The following is a 24,673-nucleotide window of genomic DNA, read 5'->3' as shown; positions in this document are numbered from 1 at the left end:
TTGTCACCTACTGCCAAGTCAGCAAGTTATGTCTCATTGAGGCTAAAGAAACAGAGTGACATTCCATCTACCATCAATAAACGAAGTGCCAAAGGTTTAGTGCAAGAACCAAGGGATACCACATCGCCAGTGAGCAGGCGTCTCCCGGTGCGTCAGAAAAGTCCCACCAAAATAAAACCTGGAACACTTCAACATTCCCCAACCAGGAGTTCCCCAATTATGTTCCCATCGAAACAGAAATCCCTGCCTGAGAACACCAATGCCACAGAAACAGCTATCAGAGTATCTGAGACGATTGGGACAGTAGACACTAACCTACAAGATTCAAGGAAGGATGAGATGAATGATGTTGGTGATGATAATCCATCAACAGAACCCATACCAGAAGAAGAGCATAACAGTGAAGTTCTTAGAGTCGTTACAGATCAAACACCAGTTAAGGAAGCAAATCTTATTCAGAGTCACAGCGAGAGAAGAGAACCCGAGGCCAAACTGACCATCTCTGTATCTCCACCTGAAAATGTACCACACGCTGAAAATCACTCCGCTACACATGAACAACAAGCCATATCACGTCCAGAGCCTTCACAAGAAAAAGCAAACGGCAAACCCATGCCAGAGATCCCACTGCAGATAAGTAACATAAACCTTGGTTTAATACAGGAGATAACCCCATCTGAGCCAAGTCAGATTGTTTCAGCCGTGGTTACAATACCTGCCCATGAGGATGTAATAGATACTTTGACTAAACCTGTGGTGACTGACGGCATTCACTGTGACATCAAGACCCAATCTAATCAGAAGAATGTTGCTTCCAGTAGTGGTTCCTCTATAGGCATGGATGAGCTTGTGTCAAAAGAAGAATACATTTGTGAAATTAAACAGCCTAATGAACAGTCTGTGAAGGACCAAGATGCTGTTGGCATCAACTACAGTGCGACTACAACAACACCCACTGTGGGTTCAGTTGAGGATAATCTAGCCGAGGCAGAACAGCTTACTTTGATTGGATCAGTGGAAAAACCATGTGAATTATCCCAAATTCAAGTCATAGATACAATTCCTGAAAGTGATAGCCCACCCCCTAGTTTAGCCACGGGTTTTATGAAAAGAGATGAAGTAGAGAGGAAATACGAGGAGGAGATTGACACGACGTTAGGAACGGCCTTGGGTCTTCAAACAGAGGCCCTGGTTGTTCCCAAACCTGCTGGAAATGGTGAGCCACAACTAGACAAAGATCCTCTTTCACCCCAACATAATGTGTCAGAAGAACATACGAGGCCAGAGAAAGGCACAAAGGAAAATGAAAGTCTGAATGAGGCAGCGGCTGGGGAAACTGACTCCAGCATCGGCGTCAAACGAGACCTAAAGGCCATAACCGATACAGCGCAGGAGCTAGCAGAGAAAACGAGTGTTGTCTCAACTGAAAATGCAGTCGCTGTAATTGATACAAAAATGGAACCTGAGATCCTTCTCAAAGAAGGTACAGCATGTGAAGACGATGAGCAGATGATGTCATCAAAGGGGGAGAGTAAAGAGGTACAAAAACCTATTTTCACAAAACATGGGGACACAGGGACAAAAGAAAAGGAGAAACCTTCAGTTTTAAAGAAGACTTTCAAACTATCAAAGATGAAAGCAAATGAGGATTCTGCACAGCAACCTAAAGACATGAACGCTGAAGCTCAGGAGGATGAAGCAACCAAAGAAAAGACGGAAGGAATGTCATCAGTGAAGACTGTACTGAATGAGGCAGCAATGAACAACACAGAATCCAACATATGTACCAAACAGGACCTCGAGTTTGTGACTATTAAAGATCAAGAGGAAAAGGAGCTTAGCAAACAGGACATGAAAGAGGAGGCAAAAACAAATGAGTCATTTGAGACGGTTGTCACTCAAAGAGAGTCAAAACAGGAACCACAAACTCCAACGATCACTGGTGAAGAAGAGAAGGTCTTTGTTATAAAGGATCCACCAAAGTCTTCAAAGACAACCCCTAATGCTGAGCTGTTGATTCCTGCTTCTCTGAGACCTCCAGCACCTCAAGACCTCCAGCTGAAGCGGGAATCTCCATCCAGCTGGTTAGACGTGGAGCGGGGTCCAAAATATGACCAGAAGAAAGAAAACAGAAGGCGGCCCGATGTCACAGCGAGTGATGACGAAACCCTAGAATCAGACGACTTTGGCGATTTCATCCGGAACATTAAAGAGAGTGGCATTCCTTTCTCTCTACCCCCAAAGAAACATAGCCACAGGAAAACCCCATCTCATCCCTTTGCCTTGCCCGCAATCAGGGAGGACCGTTTCGAGAAACCATTTGACCCAGAAGCATTCCAGTTTGGCTTGAGGAGAAAGCAAAATGGTTTAAGGGACCCTTCGCCAGCCATGGTGATAAAGCGAAAGGCTGCTGGTAGGGAAGGAAGGACCCTGGCAAAACATACGGGAACAGAAGAAAGTCTGAAGACAAATGTTGAGGCAGGAGAGGAAGAGGAGCAAAAGAACACAGAAGATCCTGTGAAGCTAACGTCTCGCCTCGGGAGGATGTCCATTCTCTCAAACCTACTGAGATCCCCTACCACCTCCAGGAAGGCTACAGGGGACAAGGCCTCAGCCCACAACCATGCATCCAGCCAAGAGCAACTCGCTTCCTCTGGAAAACAGGAAATTGTTGATCCATCACTGCCTGGCATACAGCCAGATAAGGCGGGTGTGGAGGGTAAGAATCTGGGCCCGCTTGTGGGTGCAGCCGGTGACTCAACAATCGGCCCCTCCTCTTCTCCTCCTCCTCTCCCCTCATTCTCAGAGATTAAGCTGCCTGATCACATAGAGAAATACCTCAGGAAAGACAGAGCAACTCTAGGCAGTTCGTCGCCGATATCCAACGCTGAAAGGAATTCAAAGGGGAGCGTTGTTATGGAGCTGGGTCTGACTGCTGGACTACCTGATACTGATGTAGCCCTAAAGGGTCTGACTGCTGGACTACCTAATACTGATGTAGGCCTAAAGGGTCTGACTACTGGACTACCTGATACTGATGTAGGCCTAAAGGGTCTGACTGCTGGACCACCTGATACTGATGTAGGCCTAAGGGGTCTGACTGCTGGACCACCTGCTACTGATGTAGGCCTAAAGGGTCTGACTGCTGGACTACCTAATACTGATGTAGGCCTAAAGGGTCTGACTACTGGACTACCTGATACTGATGTAGGCCTAAAGGGTCTGACTACTGGACTACCTGATACTGATGTAGGCCTAAAGGGTCTGACTGCTGGACCACCTGCTACTGATGTAGGCCTAAAGGGTCTGACTGCTGGACTACCTAATACTGATGTAGGCCTAAAGGGTCTGACTGCTGGACTACCTAATACTGATGTAGGCCTAAAGGGTCTGACTGCTGGACTCTCTAATACTGATGTAGGCCTAAAGGGTCTGACTGCTGGACTCTCTAATACTGATGTAGGCCTAAAGGGTCTGACTGCTGGACTACCTAATACTGATGTAGGCCTAAAGGGTCTGACTGCTGGACTCTCTAATACTGATGTAGGCCTAAAGGGTCTGACTGCTGGACTACCTAATACTGATGTAGGCCTAAAGGGTCTGACTGCTGGACTCTCTAATACTGATGTAGGCCTAAAGGGTCTGACTGCTGGACTCTCTAATACTGATGTAGGCCTAAAGGGCCCTGCAGGACTTCTTCCATCCACCAACGTCATCCTGCAGGCCTCTTTCAATCGACATCCCACATCTAAGGTAAGGGTTTGAATATTATTAAGTAATACGTTGTTATTTTATTTTTTATTTTTTTCACTTGCTTTTATTTTGTGTAGGTTATTAAGACATTTGTGAGAGAGAAAAAGCTTAGACATTTCTTGCTCCCCTGCCTGCCTGCCTGCCAGAGCCTTTACCACACTATCTCAGTGTGGCGTACGGACAAAATTCATTTGAACAAAAGAATGATTCATTTGACAAATGAATGAGTTTTTACCCCCAAGGCCCAAACATATTCAGGCAGGCAATTGAGCACTATCCAATCAGTCGAAAGTACAGATAGTACATTCAGTTGTTTCTTTGGTGATGTCTCCAAGTCTCTGAGGTTATGCTTTTTTGCATTTAGATGGTGTTGGAACCCATACACAAGTTGAAATGTCATGATATAATTGAACTTTTGCACTGTTTTGGACATGTATTTGCAGTTGTAAAGTCAATCCTTTAACTATGAATGAACACAACACTCTAACTCACCATCTTTAGATAATAAAGTACTCAACCTCTACTGTCTTTAACTATGAATGAACACAACACTCTAACTTACCATATTTAGATAATAAAGTACTCAACCTCTACTGTCTTTAACTATGAATGAACACAACACTCTAACTCACCATCTTTAGATAATAAAGTACTCAACCTCTACTGTCTTTAACTATGAATGAACACAACACTCTAACTTACCATCTTTAGATAATAAAGTACTCAACCTCTACTGTCTTTAAGTATGAATGAACACAACACTCTTAACTTACCATCTTTAGATAATAAAGTACTCAACCTCTACTGTCTTTAACTATGAATGAACACAACACTCTAACACACCATCTTTAGATAATACATTTTAAATCATATGTATATAGGTTATTCGCCTGAGATCCACAATTATTGCATGTGCTTAAGCTGTTTGCCAAACTTTGCTCATCTACTCTATATAATGTGTATTAAGCCAATGTGTCAAAATGCAAATATTGCAGGCCTATGCATGTTTGTGTTTAACTACAAGGAAACACTGTAATATGAGCTCTACAGCACAATGTGTTAATTTCCTGCTCTCAAAGCAACATACCAGTCATTAATTATACAGCACTGCAACCTTTAAGGTGAACTTGCAGCACATGATTAAATCATATTCAAATATGTTCCCTGTTTCCTCACAGATTCGTCAAATAAGAGGATTCCACAAAAGGCCTGGAAAGGTATGGTTTATAACGTCTATATTAGTATTTACAATTATTACAATTATAAGTGTGAGTAATACTGTAAACTGTACCAAACTCTTGTTAAGATAAGCTAAGATGTTCCTTTATTGTGCAGGCATCATAGCAGCATGGGGGAGGGGGGAGGGGAGGTACAGGTATGGCCAGGGTGATAGTAGAAAGACATACAAATGATAGTACAGTAGAAAAGTCAAAATAGGCAGTGTAAACGATATAATTAACTCTGAATATACGCATCTGAACAGCAGTGTAATCAAAGGTGCAGATGAGGGTCGGTATGCCCCATCAGTTATATTATACATTACAATAAATATGGTTACAATAAACACTGAAATCTAAATATATACTATGGGTAAGTAAAGTATACAGTATACACATGTGTAGTATATATAAGGTACCCTAACCGACGTGATACAGTATACGTCATATGTTTTAGTCCGTGCAGTTTAGGTGGGAGTCTTCATGTTGCTTCTTCCTGTTGTACTGATATGTCTCCTTCCTGGTTCAGATGGTCATCCACGAGCATTCTCACTTCAGAGGGGAGGCCTACCAGGTGTACCGTGACGTGGAGGACACCACCATGATGCAGCTGTCTGCAGTCATCTCAGTCAGAGTCAGCAGGGGATGGTAGGAGACTTAACCCTTTCACTGCCGCACTACCAAACGGTTAACCCTCTCACTGCGACAATACACGGAAGGTTAACCCTTTCACTGCCACACGACAACAGGTTAACCCTTTCACTGCCACACTACAGAAGGTTAACCCTTTACTATCACACTACCGACGGGTTAAAGGGTTAAAGGAGAGGTTAACATGTAGCTATTAGAGAGGCTACCATCACAGTCCCTGGTGGTCTAGTGTTTAGGATTCGGCGCTCTCACCGCCGCGGCCCGGGTTCGATTCCCGGTCAGGGAACTCACTTTTCACTATGAATTGAAAATGGGGGACCCTGATGTAAACAAGACAAACGTCTTTCTCTGGTCTGCATCCCCTTAACAATTGTGTGTATTGAGCCGTACTGTATTGTACCCATTCTGCAATCTGTTAAATAAAGTTTTCATTCATTCATTCAGACAGATAAAGCATAGCATGCATTTTTGAGGGAGATTGAACAAATATTTGGAACATATTCTTAATCCATGTCTGTAAAATTAGCACCGTTTAAAGCTTAGTAGTGGGATAGAACATCATGGTTTCAATTGACCAGTAGTAACGTTGTACATAGCGTTGATATGTTGACAGAGACTGTAGAGTGATGTTTACTACACTGCTACCTTGCTTTGTTTGCTATCCTACACTACATGGATTAGTATTGATCATTTTAACACTAGTTCAAATAACCAATAATACACCGTATGACGTCATTCTTTCTGCACTGTAGTTGGCTTCTATATGAAAAGCCTAGGTTCATGGGGCGCACCATTGCCTTAGAGGAGGGTCCTATGGAGCACATAGTGAACGTGTGGGCAGAGGAGGGCACCCCCACCACACTGGACCAGATGGGTCAGCCCATCCCAACAGCACCAATGGTCATTGGGTCCATGCGCCTGGCGGTGGCGGTGAGTTACTGATGAAAGTGCCATTTACTCTGCTTCAGTTTCCAACTCTCCTACAAGGTACACCCACATTTGCGGCTGGGTGGCACAGCGGACTAAGCGCTCGTCACCAACGCGAGAGACACTGGTATCGAATCCGGCTGTCAGCGTTGCCTCCGGCTTGGGCCGGCCGTCATACTGGCTCAATTGGCAGAGTCAGCGGGGAGGGAAGCCGGTGGGTGGTAATCTGGTCGTTGTAAACAGCGACTCCTACAGGTCGGTCAGGGCGCCTGCACAGCGAGGAAGGGAGATGGTGAGGGTAGTGTGAGCCTCCCACACGTTACACCTCGCCAATGAGAGTCCGTGCTGGCAGGTGAAAAGAAGTGGCTGGCTGACTCCGCATGTATCGGAGGGGACATGCGATAGTATCTATCAACCCTCCCTAGACCGACCAGTGGGGGGCACATGCGGGCAACGACCAGGAAGGGGAGGAGGGAATTGGCACGACTAAATTGGGATGGGAGAAAAACAGAAAAACAGGAGGAGAAAAAGTGGATAAAAAAAAAAGGTACACCCACATTTCTATTGTTCTCTTATCGCGCTGTTGAGCGTTCTGTTTGTGTAGGTTGTGTCAGTCGTACGTTCTGCTTCACGCGATGAACATCAATCTTTATCAGTTCAATAAAGGAATATCTTATCTTATCTTATCCAGTGATGTTTAATTTGAGCCTGGTAAAAACCTACAGTGTAAATAGATAAAAAAGAGTCACCACACTAGACGATGCTCCCATGAACATGTACTTGTCTAACCACCACGACAGTACGACGTGACGGTTGAACGATAAATGTTCATCGGAGCATCACCTAGTGTGCATCTCTAGACTCCACCCCTCACCTGGTGTGCGTTGTGTGGATGTGTGTGCAGGACTACAGCGTGCCACGTATTGACCTGTTTGCTGAGGTGAATGGACAGGGCCGGCCCTCCTCCTACTGTGACGACACGATAGAGATGGGCTCCTACGGCGTCCCACAGGGCTCTGGCTCCATCAGGGTCCACTCTGGAGTGTAAGGTCTACTATGCACACTGTTTCCAAATGGCTGTTTATATTTATCTGCGTGTGTTTCGTATCGCCGGGATGCACGATGTAGAATTTCTTTTACAGGATATTGCGATGGCGATAAGACATCAGTAACAAATATTAAAATCTAAGTATATCATTTGCATGTGTTTCTGTTTAAATGCTATTAATGTTGACCATGATTAGTTGCCTTAGGCAGATGAAGTGCCTTATCTCACATGTGGTTTCTATGGAAACAGACTGATGTCATGGAGGAAGGTTTAGCTCCCTTTGTCCAAACTCTGCTAATAAAAGGCTCTGGGTACTCTCGTAAACATAGTTACATAGTAACGCAAATTCCAGCTGTCAAAAGCCTCATATTCCTAGGACCATGTTTTCCTCGGCTGTGTGTTCAGGGATAGACAGTTTGTTTCACAGAAGTTTTGTTATTTTCACATTTACATGCGTCGTCTCCTACTGACTGTTCCAACGTCTTCTTCTTCTCTGACTTTAAATACTGTTCCAACGTCTTCTTCTTCTCTGAGTTTAAATACTGTTCCAATGTCTTCTTCTTCTTCTTCTTCTTCTTCTTCTTCTTCTTCTTCTTCTTCTTCTTCTTCTTCTTCTTCTTCTTCTTCTTCTTCTTCTTCTTCTTCTTCTTCTTCTTCTTCTTCTTCTTCTCTGAGTTTAAATACTGTTCCAATGTCTTCTTCTTCTCTGAGTTTAAATACTGATCCAACGTCTTCTTCTTCTTTGAGTTTAAATACTGTTCCAACGTCTTCTTCTTCTCCGAGTTTAAATACTGTTCCAATGTCTTCTTCTTCTTCTCTGAGTTTAAATACTGTTCCAATGTCTTCTTCTTCTCTGAGTTTAAATACTGATCCAACGTCTTCTTCTTCTCTGAGTTTAAATACTGTTCCAATGTCTTCTTCTCCTCTGAGTTTAAATACTGTTCCAATGTCTTCTTCTCCTCTGAGTTTAAATACTGTTCCAATGTCTTCTTCTTCTCTGAGTTTAAATACTGTTCCAATGTCTTCTTCTTCTCTGAGTTTAAATACTGTTCCAATGTCTTCTTCTCCTCTGAGTTTAAATACTGTTCCAACGTCTTCTTCTCCTCTGAGTTTAAATACTGTTCCAACTTCCCACACTTCCTAGTCTAGCGTGTCACATGCATGCAAGACCCCGTCTGATTGACCTAGATAGAACATAATCTCATTCTAGTGATTGGCCAGGAACTGTTATGCATGCAGAAAGTGTAAAGTGTAAAAAATAATTATACATTCTGCAGCCCTAATAAAAATAAAGCATCTATATAGTGGGGAATTCTCTCAGATATGAGGTATTATCTTTGAAAACAGTACAGGATGTTAAATTCTGAATGGCCTACTCTTTTCCTGTGCCAAATTGAATGTTGCATCGTTTTGGCTGCTTTCTGGGCTCATTGAAGAATGTAAACGTAATGCTGGTGCTTGTGAGGGGATGTCTGTCTATATGATGCTTATTACTGAGGTTTTATGGTAGGCTCATGTTATAAGGAGTGAGCTGGACTATATATTTTCTCTCTCTCTCTCTCTCTCTCTCTCTCTCTCTCTCTAGCTGGATGGTGTACAGTGACCCTGGGTTTGCGGGTCTCCTGGCGGTGTTGGAGGAAGGCGACTACCCATGTTCACAGTCCTGGGGTTTCAATGAGCCCTTCGTCGGATCCCTCCGAGCACTCCGAATGGTACACTACATAGAAATACATTAAATATTTGATTCAGATTTAGCATAATATGTTTGTTAGTGTGAAAATGCAGGATGCAGGATATGTGATGATAAGAACATTGTGGTGGCCCACGTTTTTAATGCCTCATTATGTTGAATGGTCCAGTGTCTTTATGCTGGTTATTATGTTGAATGGTCCAGTGTCTTTATGCTGGTTATTATGTTGAATGGTCCAGTGTCTTTATGCTGGTTATTATGTTGAATGGTCCAGTGTCTTTAAGTTGGTTATTATGTTGAATGGTCCAGTGTCTTTAAGTTGGTTATTATGTTGAATGGGCCAGTGTCTTTATGCTGGTTATTATGTTGAATGGGCCAGTGTCTTTATGCTGGTTATTATGTTGAATGGGCCAGTGTCTTTATGCTGGTTATTATGTTGAATGGTCCAGTGTCTTTATGCTGGTTATTATGTTGAATGGGCCAGTGTCTTTAAGCTGGTTATTATGTTGAATGGTCCAGTGTCTTGGTCTTTAAGTTGGTTGAATGGTCCAGTGTCTTTAAGTTGGTTATTATGTTGAATGGTCCAGTGTCTTGGTCTTTAAGTTGGTTATTATGTTGAATGGTCCAGTGTCTTTAAGTTGGTTATTATGTTGAATGGTCCAGTGTCTTGGTCTTTAAGTTGGTTATTATGTTCAGTGTCTTGGTCTAACAGATGTGTTTTTCTGTTCACAACAGGGGGCGATACGGGTGGAATGTCCCAATGAGGTTAAGGTGTGTTTTGAAATTCAAATACTATATTCGTATTACTGTTACACGTCACAGTACAGCTATCAGTACAAAGTACACCCAGGTTAAGTGTTCAAAGTACAAGGGGGGCTGTCACCCAAGTCTGTATGTGACTGAATGAATGAATGAAAACTTTATTTAACAGATTGCAGAATGGGTACAATACAGTACGGCTCAATACATACAATTGTTAAGGGGATGCAGACCAGAGAAAGACGTTTGTCTTGTTTACATCAGGGTCCCCCATTTTCAATTCATAGTGACATTTATGACATACACAACATACATGACATCATGACATTTATGGCATAGGGACATACATGACATACAGGTATATAGTACTGTTACATTTGTGACATATATGATATGCAAATATACAGTACTGTTACTGATGTCTGTATGTCTGTGGTGTATGTGGCAGACTCACTAACTATATGTCTGTATGTCTGTGGTGTATGTGACTGACTGACTGACTGCGATAAATCACACATTTCTTATCAGATTTGTATCCAACCTGCTGGATATGTTGACAGTCAGGATTTCCTTTTTTTTTCTCGAATTGATTTAATATTGACACTGGAGGTCCAGGTCAAAGCTGTAGTCATTGGTGTACTGTATATACTACTATATAGTACTTATTATATACATATATTATATACATTATATATAGATGAAAACCATGTCAGAATGAGGGGCAGGAGGTGGAGACACGAGGTCTACTCAGACTACATCATCCTACTAGGTGGAGACATGAGGTCTACTCAGACTACATCATCCTACTAGGTGGAGACATGAGGTCTACTCAGACCACATCATCCTACTAGGTGGAGACATGAGGGAGGTAGACACGAGGTCTACTCAGAGTTTCCTCACTCTACTTAACGTGTTGACGTGTGCTGTACCAGGGAGTGGCATCTCTTAGTTTCCTTAGAATTCTTCCAGAGAAAATACCTGCACATTTATTTATTTTCTTATCCACTTTTTCTCCTCCTACTTTCTGTATTGTCCTCCCATCTCAATTTAGTCGTTATGCCAATTCCCCCCTCCCCTTCCTGGTCGTTGCGTGCATGTGCCCCCCACTGGTCGGTCTAGGGAGCCCTGACGTCTATCACATGCTTCCTCCGATATATAGGAGACAGCCAGCAGCCTCTTTTCACCTGGCAGCGAGGACTCTCACTGGTGAAGTGTAACGCGTGGCAGGTCACACTACCTTCACCATCTCCCTCCCTCGCTGTGCAGGCGCCCTGACCGACCTGTAGGAGTCGCTGTTTACAACGACCAGATTACCACCCACTGGCTTCCCTCCTGCTGACTCTGCCAATTGAGCCAGTATGACGACCGGCAAAGCCAGGCATACCAGTGTCTCTGCAGTGGTAGACAGACGCTTAGTCCGCTGTGCTACCCGGCCACCCTCATACCTGCACATTTCTTGTGAAGCTCTGACATGAAGACCTGGCACCTCGACCCTATAATAGATGTTGCTGGTGGGATTTACCATGGTGACCGCTCTCTACAGTTCTCGACAGCTCTCTACAGCTCTCTACAGCTATCTACAATGCCAAACAGCTGCCTGTTATTGTTGCTGTAGGTGTGGGCACTTGGCAACACTGGCAGATGTCTTTGCACGTCTGGGACGTTGGAATCCACTGAGAGTTGTGCTTTTCAAAGAACATAAAAGGGAGAGATGATACTATAATGTTCTCAGATTTTCTCAAAGGTGTGGCTTTACTGTATGATACAGTATTTCCCTCGGGATGAATAAAGTATTTCTATTCTATTCTATTCTAGTGAATCACAGGTGCTCTTTTCTCCAATCAATATGGAAACTAGAAAGGTACACTCAGTAGAGCACAAATCTCAAATCTCCACCAGGCAGCAGCCACACATTTATCTCTCTGTAGCCTGCAGCCTCCACCCTGTGATACAGTAGCCTCCACCCTGTGGAGTGGCTGCAATGGGGGACAGGTATCCTGGACCAATGGGAGATTACTTGGGTTTAAACCAGATCTAGGAATGACAAGGAGAGATTAGTTTGTAGTAGGCAATTGTATGTGTAAATTTTTTTTTGGATTACCATACATCCTTTGTGCACGATCCAATGTGGGATTCATTATGGACGTGGTTTGTCCTACACATGTTGAATATCCCCACAAAAGGTAGTCGGTTACAAGACTTCCTCAACAAACCAGTAGCTCCTGGGACAGTATGTCTCCACTAAGCTCACAGCTCACAGCTCACAGCATCCATGTAGGCAGGCATGATTTATGGATCAACCAATTTAAGTGTCCACCTGTACTGGTTGCCAGGGTGGTGAACTGACAAACAGACAAGTGTGAAATATGTCCATTAGTACAGTACATGGCCCAGGGCACTGGAATCTAGGGAATGACCGGCATTCTGCCATGGGACAAGCATGGGCCGAAACCAACACACGCACATACACGCACACACACGCACACACACACACACACACACACACACACACACACACACACACACACACACACACACACACACACACACACACACACACACACACACACACACACACACACACACACACACACACTGCTGCTATCTACACTATAGATAGTTTTAGTTTTTTTACCTTGTATTGTATAAGATAAGATAAGATAAGATAAGATATTCCTTTATTGATCCCCTTGGGGAAATTCAGGCATCATAGCAGCATGGGGGGAAGGGGGGGGGGTACAGGTAGTAAAAAACAACACAGGCGGTGTAAACAATTAGGTCAATTTGGTCAATATAATTTACTATCTAACTAGCTGAAGAAAATATTCACATTATTCACAGTGTCACATAAGGTGCAGTATGCATAAGGTAGTGTTATAATTTACTATAGTTTGTATAGATGTCTACAAGTCTACTGCAGTTGAGGAGCCGGGGGGGGAAAAAAGCATGTCACATTTTTCCTGAATGTATGTACATTTAATAAAGCTGTGACAATAAAATTATCTAAGAATCTAAGAATCTTTCATGTAAAACGTATGATACATGAGCATGTATGCTGCTACATGTCGTTTCTCTTATGGTTACCTCATCTTGGAGGCATGACTATATGATTGTACAACAAATTGTTATCTGTGCAGAACACACACACACACCGTACACGTTCATCTCTGCAATGTAGACTCACCACCACAGTGGCCCCTGCTCTTCTCCCTCAGGCTGTTCTCTACGAGAAGCCCTGCTTCGAAGGAGCGTGCCTGGAGCTGGACAGTAGCGTGTACAGTGTGAGAGAGGGGGAGGGGGACCACCGGGAGGAAGAGGAGCAGAGAGACAGGAAGACGCTGTCCACCGTGGGCTCTCTCAAGATACTGGGCGGACTGTGAGTATTCTCTCTTTAATTTAATGGATTCTTCTCAGCGTCTTGTCGTGTCGAAGAACATTGTGTAATACATAGGGCTGACCTTCGATTTTTATTTTTTTTGGAATTCGAAGCTTCGGGGCCGAGATTCGATTTTAATTCGAAGCTTCGAAATAATAAAAAAAATAATAATAATAATTTAAAAAAAGATTATTATTATAATTTATTATTATTTTTATTTTTTTTTATGTTGTGGGACTTGTACAGCACTTTGTTCAACTTTGTCAGTGCTGTAAAGTTTAAACCTTTTTAAATATTAGACAAACTAAACACTTTGCTTCCATGAAATATTGTAAGCCATCATTGAGGCTTTATAAAAGCAGCACAATGAACACAAATCTGTTAGTGCCGAGTCCGACCTCATCTTAAATAACAAACAGCATTGCTTGTTGTAATTAACAAACAGAGGCAGAGTTAATTTTGCAAAAAAAATATGTAAAATTTAAAAAAAATATTCATCATTTTAATTTTTTTTTTTACATAATCGAATTTCTTTTTCATATTCGAAGCCCATGCCCATCGAACGAAGCTTCGAAGCTTCGAAGTATTTAAGACAGCCCTAGTAATACATCAATTCCACATCGCAACATTGTAACCTACTCCACGGTGCAAGCTGTTACTGGTAGATACAAAATACAAGTTTGTATTACACATAACTCAATTCATGGTTTTCCATTAATGGGCAAAATAAATAAGTCTCTTAAGTTGTTGAATGACATCGCTACTTGACTTGTACCGTTGACATCACAATGTTATGACTGTGATTATTCCTAATGGCACTGTGATTGGCCTATCCTTCCGTCGTGTCTAGCTGGGTGGGCTACGAGGAGGCAGGGTTCGAGGGCCAGCAGTACCTCTTGGAGGAGGGGGAGTATCCAGACTGCAACGACTGGGGAGGATATGAAGACGGATTCCTGTCACTGCGTCCCATACTCGCTGTAAGAAACATCTGATCTCACTGCCCACACTAGTAATCACTCAATGAAAACCTCCTAACTCCAATACTGGTGTTTTCAACTTTTCTTTTTATTTGAGGACATGGTCCTTTAAATGTAGATACTGGGGGTAAAGGGGAACTCCACCCACATTAGGAATTCCAATATAGTATTAAAGGGGAACTATCTTATAAATGGCCTTTTTGAGTGTTTAGCATTGTTTCCTAGCTATGTGAACTTATATTAATATGATCTATGTCTCAAAATTCTCATATTGGCGCATTCTTCCAATTCTCCTCTCACAATATTCACCCTCACTGAACTGAGTCATTTGAAAATGTGCCCTATATGTGATGTCATAAAGACACTGCTGCATGTTAATGTTCAGGCGAACCAGAACGCGCGCAGTGGTTTAGGAGCCCAGGCTCAAAACAGCTTAAGATCTTCAGGTAGAAAAATGCTGTTTTTGAGGACTTGATTAGAAATACAAAACAATGAATAAAAAAAAAAAATATATTACAGAGGTGTTCCATAGACTCACAGGAATTGTGTAAAAGTGCCCAAATAGTGAAAGAAATAGTAAAATAGTTCCCCTTTAAATCAATAAGTTAAATTATTATATTAGTGAACATGAGCTACTCAATCGTAAAGCATATCATATAGCATATAAATACACTTTATTCTATAGTAGTGTTCTCAGTTCTGAAATAGAAGATACCCATATACTCTCTCCTGGGTGTCTCTGTGTCATCTATACCATCATACTCAGAACATTCTCCTGGGTGTCTCTCAGTGTCATCTATACCATCATATACTCAGAACATTCTCCTGGGTGTCTCTCAGTGTCATCTATAACATCATATACTCAGAACATTATCCTGGGTGTCTCAGTGTCATCTATAACATTGTATACTCTGAACACATATAAAAGATGGTATACATTTACAGTATACATTTACAATAACTTAAGCTACTGTATCTGTGTCATCATCAGGACAGTTGGTTAAGTTACTGTATCTGTATCTGTTGCCTTGTTTGGGTCAAGGGGCCTTGTGTCTCGTTTGTCTTCTCAACAATCAAATCCGTTTGTGGGCAGGACCCTTTAGACATTAGCAGCTAAACATGGTCCCACAAGCTAACCTGTCCTCCCGGCAACAGTAACAACAGTTGTGACCAGGCACGCACAGCACAGACTTTAGGTTATTGAGCAATCTTCACAAATGTTTTACATGATATGAAAGGATGAATGAATGAATGAATGATGAATGAATGAAAACTTTATTTAACAGATTGCAGAATGGGTACAATACAGTACGGCTCAATACATACAATTGTTAAGGGGATGCAGACCTGAGAAAGACGTTTGTCTTGTTTCCATCAGGGTCCCCCATTTTCAATTCATATAGACATTTATGACATACACAACATACATGACATTTATGGCATAGGGACATATAGGTATTTAGTACTGATACATTTGTGACATAGGCGGTATTCAAATATACAGTACTGTTACCCCTAGATCCTGACAGAGTATATACATATGATGGGGAGGGGACTGTACATTAGGAGGGGGTGGGTGGGTGGGAGGGAAATATACATACGGCGGGGAGGGAATATATACATGCGGTGGGGAGGAGACTGTCTATTAGGAGGTGGTGGGGGTTTTGGGCATTTACGGTGGCCAGTTTCGAATTGCAGCCTCCCGTAGGTGCTCTTTAAGGGCGGTTTTGAATGTGGGCAGGGATTCACATTCCTTTACAGCTTTGGGTAGGGCGTTCCACATTGTTGTGGCATAATTGCGAAACGTGTTTAGTCCCTTGTTTGAGCCGAATCTGGGTTTAACATGATTTGTTGAGCTTCCTCTGGTGTAGTGGTTGTGGTATTCACTGACCTTTGGGAAGTATTTTGACATGTACATGGGCACCCCGGTCGTATAGTGTATCTTGTAGACCAGGCCCATTGCAAGTTGCTGTACTCTGTCGTCTACTCTAAGCCATCCTAGGTTGGCAAAGTGGGCAGGGGTGAGGTGGGTTCTGGGGTTCAGGTCAAGTAGTAGTCTGACCAGTTTGTTTTGTGATGTTTGTAATTTTGTTTTAAGCGCCTTTGAGGTGCTTTGGTACCATGAGGTGCACGCATAGTCATAGTACCCTTGAATGAGTGCTCCTGCCAGAGTCTTCAGGGTATTCTTGTTTACCAGAGAGGAGATCCGGTACAAGAATCTAGTTCGTTGGTTGACTTTTTTTATTACATTGGATGCCATTTTGTCACAGGAAAGATTTGCCTCTAGGATGGAACCCAGGTAGGTAATTTCGTCTTTCCTTGTGACAATATTGTCACCCACTGTAGGACAGGTTCATAACTTCAAAATAAGCCATCACTTGTACAAATCGGGCGGATACTTTTCAATCTATGTCTTATTAATTAACCAGGATGATACCACAATCGCATGTTTAGAGCGGCGGAGTGTCAAAGGCTTGGAGCTGTTTCTCTTAACGATGCATGCAGGACTACTTTACCCACATTGCAACACACCTAACCCCTCCCCCACCTAACCCCTTCTCCAGGTGGGCTGCAGGGGAGAGGAATGTGGTGTTGTTATTATGATGTGAGAGACAGTTAACAGTCACTCTGTGGTACTGTATGTGTGTATTGTGTGTGTGCACCTCAGTCAGTTTAAGTTTAAGTTTATTTGGATCCCCATTAGCCACAGCAGTGCTGGGGCTATTCTTCCTGGGGTCCATAACACGTAAAATACAGTTACAGACTTTATACACTCACAACATTCACATGGCATACAGACAATTAAAACAACAATAAAAACTCATAATCAAATTCATAATACAACAATATATATGCCTAATGAATTCATAATACAATACAATAATACCTACTCATAATTAATTCATAATACAATACAGCATAATATACTATTTAGCTTTTACATACATATCTATGTTCATATCAGCCAATTATACAATCTTTTAATAATATATCCCTATCAGACACATGCCTTTTCATCTACGTATACCTATCTCTTTATCAGACACATACATTTTCATTTTTACGTACACACTATCTATTAGGGAATGTCAATTTCTTTGGTTGAAAAAGTTGTTTTACCACGATTTTGAAATTACATTTACTATTCTCCTGCTTAACATGTCTGGGAAGAGAGTTCCATTCCTGCATACCATGGAACATGACAGTTTGCTTCATTGCATTCAACCTCACTTTTGGAAGTGTAAAACCTCGTGCAGAAGCATGTCTGGTGGAATGTTTGTGTCTGTCAAGACTTATAGATAAATTGTTAGATAAAATTTAGGGGATCTTTGTAACAAGAATATTCCTAGTGAATACAAGGAGTGAGCAGAGTAACTTATGTTTGACAAGTAACCAAGTTAAACAACTGTGCATCGCTGCAACATTAGTTCTGTACTCACAGCGAAGCGCTATACGTGCTGCTTTGTTTTGTACCATTTGCAATTTTTTCAGTTTATTCGTCGCTACATTCGACCATACTGCAGGACAATAGTCAATATTTGACAAAACCAGAGCTTGAATGACCTGTTTGATAGAATTTAGTGGTAACAAATGAGCACATCTTTTAACAACAGAAATCCCTCTTCCCATTTTCACTACAGTAGAGAGTGACAGAGCCGCCTCTCTACTCTGTTATGAGCGGGCAGCGCGAGCCTGTCTGAATTACTGAAATTAATAGATGCATTCGTTAGAGAAATTCAATAATCGAACAGTTGTGCCTTTATTATATGCCTTATGCGTACTGCCAGCCAGCCTTTATTAAAAACTTGCGACCGAGTCAAGTACGCGGGAGTGAGGCGCGGGTGGAAGTGGCAATTTTTCAAAATAAAATACCCGGAAGACTAATGAAAATAAAATACATTTTATTTTAAACAACTTTATTCTTTCTTTGCGGCCCGGTGCCAAAGGATCCGCGGCCAGGTACCGGTCCGCGACCCGATGGTTGGGGACCTCTGCTATAGAGCCCTCTCTCTATACTCCGTTATGGCCAAGCAGCAGGAGTCTGTCTGACTTGCGGAGCGTGCACTGGAGTAGATTATTCTATGAGACTGCCAGCCAGTCTTTATGTGACGGAGAGATACACTTTCAATTTAGACGGAGAGAAGATAATCTCCCGATTCAGATACAATTTAACACAAACGGTTCCAAAGATATTAATGTTTCTCTGCATATTTTCACACCGCCAACAAAGTACTGGGCCCGTTGTCTGGGAATGGATTTTGGTGCCAGCTGTCATTTCTTCACATCTCTTCTCCGACACCTGAGACAGAAAGTACTTAGCCACTCAGACGCAACTGTAGTTTTTTCACACTGCGAGGAAAATAATACTGTCAGACAATCTAACTGTTGTGAAGGATCAGATTAAACCGAATATATATATTTATTTATGGATATATATTGAATAGTATTTGTATATCGTTTGATATCCCTTGTATATTCCTTGTACATATACACGGAATATCCCTTTAGTCTACTATAGCCCATAATAGTTCATTCTCTTATTGGACAAGGACCTGGCGCCAGGGACAAGCCCCTTGGAGCCAAGTTCAATGGTACCGACGAAACATGTCTCGACTAGCCCCGGCTCTGCGCAGGAATACGGCTACCGAAAAGAGAGTGGCACTATTTGTTCACCGTGCATATAAATATGGCGCAAGTAAATGTAGAAGTCCTCTTATCCCTTAGTCCTTTACCCTTCTACCCAACTAAGTAACAGAACGTGAAGCCTCACCCCACGATACCGCGTGCGGTGTAGTATGGCCTGTTTGGCCTTAGAATAGCATTGAGACCTCGTGCGAATTAATAGCTGAATTGTCAGAGTTTGGCACCGTATTTCTATTAAGTAATAATAGTCTATTGTGTATGGTGCATCGTGCGGTTAGAGTTCTAAAGTGAGCAGCATCCCCATCGCTTCCTCGTGTTATCTAGAGTCTTAACCAGGTTGGGCAGACCACACGTGGTGCTTTCATCCGAGGAGTTCTAGGCGAGGACCGAGTGGACCTGTACATTGGATTACCTACCCGACGACTGCTGAGCCCTATGCGGCATGGAATATATATTTGCTTTGGTACTTTGATTTGTGGAGCGGATAATCGCCAACACCGGTGAGTGTTGGATTTACCCCGAGAGGAGTCAAGGTGAGACGGCGCTCAGACCAGACTGAGGTCGCCTCGCTTCTTCTTCACTGTGGAGCTACAGCTACAGCTACAGCCTACAAGAGAGCCAATGTGTATTCATCTGTGGATCAAGATTCTACTGCACTGTCTTCTGTACTTGAAGTCTCCCTAGACATCGTTGACCAGACGGGATACTGCCGACGGCTCTCCTACCCCCCCTACCGGCTTACAACCGGGAGGACCCCTACAGTATATCCAGCTATAATCATTAAGTGTGCCATCGTTATAATTCCCTAAGAGCCAGGTTGTATACTTGCTTCCTGCGTAACCAGAGATTGGACATTCAGTGTTGATTTGCCTACGAGTACTCATTTGCCTTACAAGTGCATTCAAATCATAAACGTAATAGTAAATGTTATATGTACCTTTTGCTATATATTAAATATTTGATTATTACCTTTGTGTGGACCCGATTTCATTGTGGGAAAGTGTTCATCATATTTAGATATTGTGTACTGTATGGCCAGTAGTTAAAGTACATAAAGCGGTAGTGGTTTAATGATACCATACTTATCAATACAGTCAGGGAATTGTACCCCTCAGTTACACTAACAATAATTAACACATTTAGAAGTTGTATTACGTTTTGCAAATAAGGAGACAAATAGAAACAAAATTGCCAATATCTCAATTTCGACCTATTTCTGAATGGCGCAACATTTGCAGGGTCACAGTTTATCTTGCTTTTGCATTTATTATATATAAAAAATAAACTGAATTGTAATGAATACATAACTGAATATTCAGCCGGCTCTAGTAACTTGAATTAACTTAGATCTCGCCTGATCTTATTACACCTTCTGCAGGACTTCCTGTCCCCCAGTGTGAAGCTGTGCAGCGAGAGGGACTTCGGGGAGCGGGGCCTCAACGTGGACCTGCTGGGGCCCGTCCCCAACATGGAGGACACAGGCTTCGGTGCCAAGACCCAGTCTGTCAACATCATGGGAGGAGTGTAAGTCACACTGAGAGTTGTGGTTAGGTTTACGGTGACCTCAGGGATCCATGACCTTCAGAGCGATCACCAATTGCCAATGCCATGATGATTTTGTGGTCGTTTGAGAAGTTGAGCAGTTGTTTGGCAGTCAGTGTGTTTCAAGGTCAGCTTTACGTAACCATTGAGATATAATAGGGTTATATATATTAGTGCTATATATGGGGTGATATATAGGGTGGTGTATAGGGTTGTATATAGGCTGGTATACAGTATATCTAGGGTGATATATAGGGTGATGTATAGGGTGGTATACATTATATATAGAGTGATATATAGGCTGGATGATGCCAACTAAGACCTAAACTGATACCTGATCCCAACTAAGACCTAAACTGGGGGTATTAACAAGCATTAACTAACATTACTGGCAGCTGCAGAGTACATTGTTTGCGTATCTTCAATCAGTGAAGAGGATTGTCTCAGTATTATATTGAGAGGAAAGTCCACTCTGTAGCAGGAAAACACTGTTTCACCTCATCTGCACCAGCGTAGCCTGCAAGACCAAGCAAGCAGGTACACACTGTTTCATCTCATCTGCACCAGCATAGCCTGCAAGACCAAGCAAGCAGGAAAACACTGTTTCATCTCATCTGCACCAGCGTAGCCTGCAAGACCAAGCAAGCAGGTAAACACAGTTTCATCTCATCTGCACCAGCGTAGCCTGCAAGACCAAGCAAGCAGGTAAACACGGTTTCATCTCATCTGCACCAGCGTAGCCTGCAAGACCAAGCAAGCAGGTAAACACTGTTTCATCTCATCTGCACCAGCGTAGCCTGCAAGACCAAGCAAGCAGATAAACACTGTTTCATCTCATCTGCACCAGCGTAGCCTGCAAGACCAAGCAAGCAGATAAACACTGTTTCATCTCATCTGCACCAGCGTAGCCTGCAAGACCAAGCAAGCAGGTAAACACTGTTTCATCTCATCTGCACCAGCGTAGCCTGCAAGACCAAGCAAGCAGGTAAACACTGTTTCATCTCATCTGCACCAGCGTAGCCTGCAAGACCAAGCAAGCAGGTAAACTCTGTTTCATCTCATCTGCACCAGCGTAGCCTGCAAGACAAAGCAAGCAGGAAAACAGTGCTGGGCTTATCCTGCTATATCATCTCCTCTTTCCACCCTCATAGTAATGTGTTTTTAACGTCTCCCCGGTCACCCCCCCCCCCCCCCCCCCCCCCCCCACACACACACACACACACCTTGCCCCAGAGGACAGAAAGGTCAACAAAGGCCATGCATGATGCATCTAGGAGGTAATTGATGCTTCAGGTGAGACATAAAGCATGAGAAATATGATCTCTCTCTATAGGGCAAAGATTCTTGTGAACCAGATTAACAATGATCCCGAATTTTCCTGTGAAAGATATATAATCGTTTGCAAGGGCGTGGCCTTAGTCTAAAACACATACAAAGGCAAATGGCAATATATCCAGTTTAAAATACGCTCTAAATGTTTTGTATGACTCACTGTAAATGTTCAACAGTTCTATTGTTCCAATTTCAGTTCAACACTCTTCTTTACATAATCCAAATAATTTAAATATCTATATACTAAATTGTAATACAAATAAAGTTTCAAAACAACAACAATTACTTTCCATGTCAAAGTGAAGTATCATCCCAATATAAATACCTTCATATTTCAAAACATGACCTGAATTTCTCAAGACCTCTTCTCAAGACCTCTTTATGGTGATCAGCCAGAAATAGCACACTTGAGCTACAGAGAGGGTGGAGTTGACCTTTATCCAACTTGTATGCAACCTTGCAGTGTTTACTCTGTGTCCTGTTCACCTGACCTATTGTTCTACTGCCTTTCAGAAGCATGGACTTCCTGTTTGGTTAGAGAGATGGTCCAGTTAGAGCCAGTGGTTTGCTTGCCAGGGAACTAGATGCATACCAGAAATAGACATTTGGACTAATTCAGTGTATTGTTATAGGGACACTAAAGCGTTGTGTTGCTTTACATTGTGACACTGTTCTGTATTGTAAACAACGTAGATTTATTTATTCAAAGGCACAGATATACGTTCATCAAATTATTTGTCTACTATATGTGGATACCTGAAATATGTTTGTTTGTGGGTGTGTTTATTGGTGTGTTTTTGGGTGTTTATTGGTGTATTTGTGGGTGTGTTTCTTGGTGTGTTGTGTATTGGTGTGTTTGGTGTGTTTTGTGGGTGTGTTTATTTGTGTGTTTGTTGGTGTCTTTATTGGTGTGTTTGTGGGTGTGTTTCTTGGTGTGTTTTGCCTGGTGTGTTTGTGGGTGTGTTTGGTGTGTTTGTGGGTGTGTCTTTTCGGTGTGTTTGGTGTTTTTGGTGTGTTTGTTATGTTGTTTGTTGGTGTGTTTATTAGTGTGTTTGTTGGTGTGTTTATTGGTGTGTTTGTTGGTGTGTTCTGGCAGGTGGGTGGCATTTGAGAAGCCAGGGTTCAGTGGAGACCTCTATGTCCTGGAGAAAGGCCTGTATGGAAGTCCAGAGGACTGGGGAGCCCACAGCCCAAAGATCTCCTCCATACAGCCCGTCTTCCAGGTTAGAGGACATCATGCATCAGTGTGTCGTGCATCTCTTTAGCATCCTGAGCAGGGCATGAAAGAAACCTATTTTTGTCACCATTTATTTGATCACATGAGCTCACTCGGAATGCTTACTTCTGTTCTGCATGTCATTTTATAGGACAGCATGATGGGATCAAGCAAATTCAAGGTAAGCTTAGATTCAAGTGTTTTATTTGTCACATACATACACCAGACATGCAGTGAAACTTAGGTGGCCATGCCCACCTTGATTGTGCAAAAATAAATAAAATAGAATAGATAATAAAATAGACATGATAAAAAAAGTTATAAGAATAAAAATACAATGCTAAGCTTAAGAAATAAAGGCAATGAGTAATATATACAATAATATACAAATATACAGTTCTGTTTTTAAAGTTACCTTTTTGTAGTGTATTTGTGTGTGGGGTGTGTCAGAGAGTGTAAATAAGGATGTGTGGTGTGTGTGTGTGTGTTCAATCATGTGTGCTTATGTGTGGAGAGATCAGTGTTCAGTGTTCTGATGGCCTGGGGGAAGAAGCTGAGTCTGAGTCTCTCTGTTTTTGCTGCATTGATGCGGAGGCGCTTGCCTGACCGCAGCAGCTGTTAGGTAACATGTACTTTATATATAAATACAATTTTCAAGGCGCGACCCCCGAAATAACAGAGAGGCTTGGAGCCGGCTATACAGTTTCACTATTAATCAGGTTTTAATCTGTTTCGGACATAATCCATATGCATTGAATTGATTAACCTTTGGTTTATACCAGTGACGCATGTTCATCATCAGATAACAGTGAATCTAACTTCATTAGACGGCCGACGTACGGCTCTCTTGTCCATTAATGGATATATAATGGATATTTTATTTATCTGGCACCGTGGTGTAATGGTTAGTCCTTATACCTCTCACGCGGACGACCCGCGTTCGAATCCCCCCTTTTTCTAAATTTTGGTTTTTCTTTTTGCGATGTAAATGCTTCAATTTGGTGCACTTTGAGAGCTATATAAAGAATGACATCCTCAATGCACGTAGATTTATAATACCATTGAGTCTCTCTGTTTTTGCTGCATTGATGCGGAGGCGCTTGCCTGACCGCAGCAGCTTGAACAGACAGCAGACAGCTTAGAGAATCTATCATCGGTCCATCATAGTTTTCTTATAAAAACCAATCGACTGACACTTTAATACATTCTCCTGTATTATACATACAAACACTATAGTGGTATGTCCCAGGTGTCTCAGGCTGTGTCTGGCCCTACAGGTGCAGCTCTTCTCGGAGCCAGGGTTCCGGGGCAGGCAGGTGGTCCTGGAGGACAGCGTAGCAGCCCTGGATGGGGACTTCATCCCCGCCTCCTGTCGGGTGGTGGCTGGCAGGTACAGGAGGCCCGCCCTGATTCAAATCTTCACAACATCAGTATTATTAGATTAGATTCAAATGTATTGTCATCATACAGCACACGTACAGTACAGTACAACGCAAAGAAGTTTGACATCCAACCAGAGTGCAATTGTAGCAGTAAAGTGC

At 42.5% G+C, this 24,673-nt stretch overlaps 2 protein-coding genes across 2 annotated transcripts in view; both read left to right on the top strand.

The window, feature by feature from the left end:
- Positions 1–1,145: 1,145 nt before the first annotated feature.
- LOC311223717 (uncharacterized protein) lies at positions 1,146–3,469 on the top strand (the record flags this gene model as incomplete). The annotated part of the gene is made up of 2 exons (XM_084308489.1): positions 1,146–3,375; positions 3,464–3,469. The coding sequence occupies exons 1-2, from the start codon at positions 1,456–1,458 to the stop codon at positions 3,467–3,469; spliced, it is 1,926 nt and encodes a 641-aa protein (XP_084164615.1). The 5' UTR covers positions 1,146–1,455.
- Positions 3,470–3,528: 59 nt separating this feature from the next.
- Positions 3,529–24,673, top strand: part of LOC311224166 (beta/gamma crystallin domain-containing protein 1-like) — a 43,753-nt gene continuing 22,608 nt past the window's right edge. Inside the window, exons 1-13 of the mRNA XM_084309037.1 lie at positions 3,529–3,753; positions 4,932–4,970; positions 5,500–5,618; positions 6,374–6,551; positions 7,453–7,592; positions 9,182–9,308; positions 10,022–10,057; positions 13,261–13,421; positions 14,272–14,398; positions 20,421–20,566; positions 23,013–23,139; positions 23,284–23,313; positions 24,410–24,522. Coding sequence (XP_084165163.1) covers positions 5,500–5,618; positions 6,374–6,551; positions 7,453–7,592; positions 9,182–9,308; positions 10,022–10,057; positions 13,261–13,421; positions 14,272–14,398; positions 20,421–20,566; positions 23,013–23,139; positions 23,284–23,313; positions 24,410–24,522 — 1,304 coding nt within the window. The 5' untranslated portion in view covers positions 3,529–3,753; positions 4,932–4,970. The remainder of the gene's footprint in view (positions 3,754–4,931; positions 4,971–5,499; positions 5,619–6,373; positions 6,552–7,452; positions 7,593–9,181; positions 9,309–10,021; positions 10,058–13,260; positions 13,422–14,271; positions 14,399–20,420; positions 20,567–23,012; positions 23,140–23,283; positions 23,314–24,409; positions 24,523–24,673) is intronic.

The sequence above is a fragment of the Notolepis coatsorum genome, assembly GCF_963971535.1.
Source record: "Notolepis coatsorum genome assembly, chromosome: 2".
NCBI lineage: Eukaryota > Metazoa > Chordata > Actinopteri > Aulopiformes > Paralepididae > Notolepis > Notolepis coatsorum.
The sequence above is the reverse complement of the archived record's forward strand: the minus strand, read 5'-3'. Positions and strand labels throughout refer to the sequence as shown.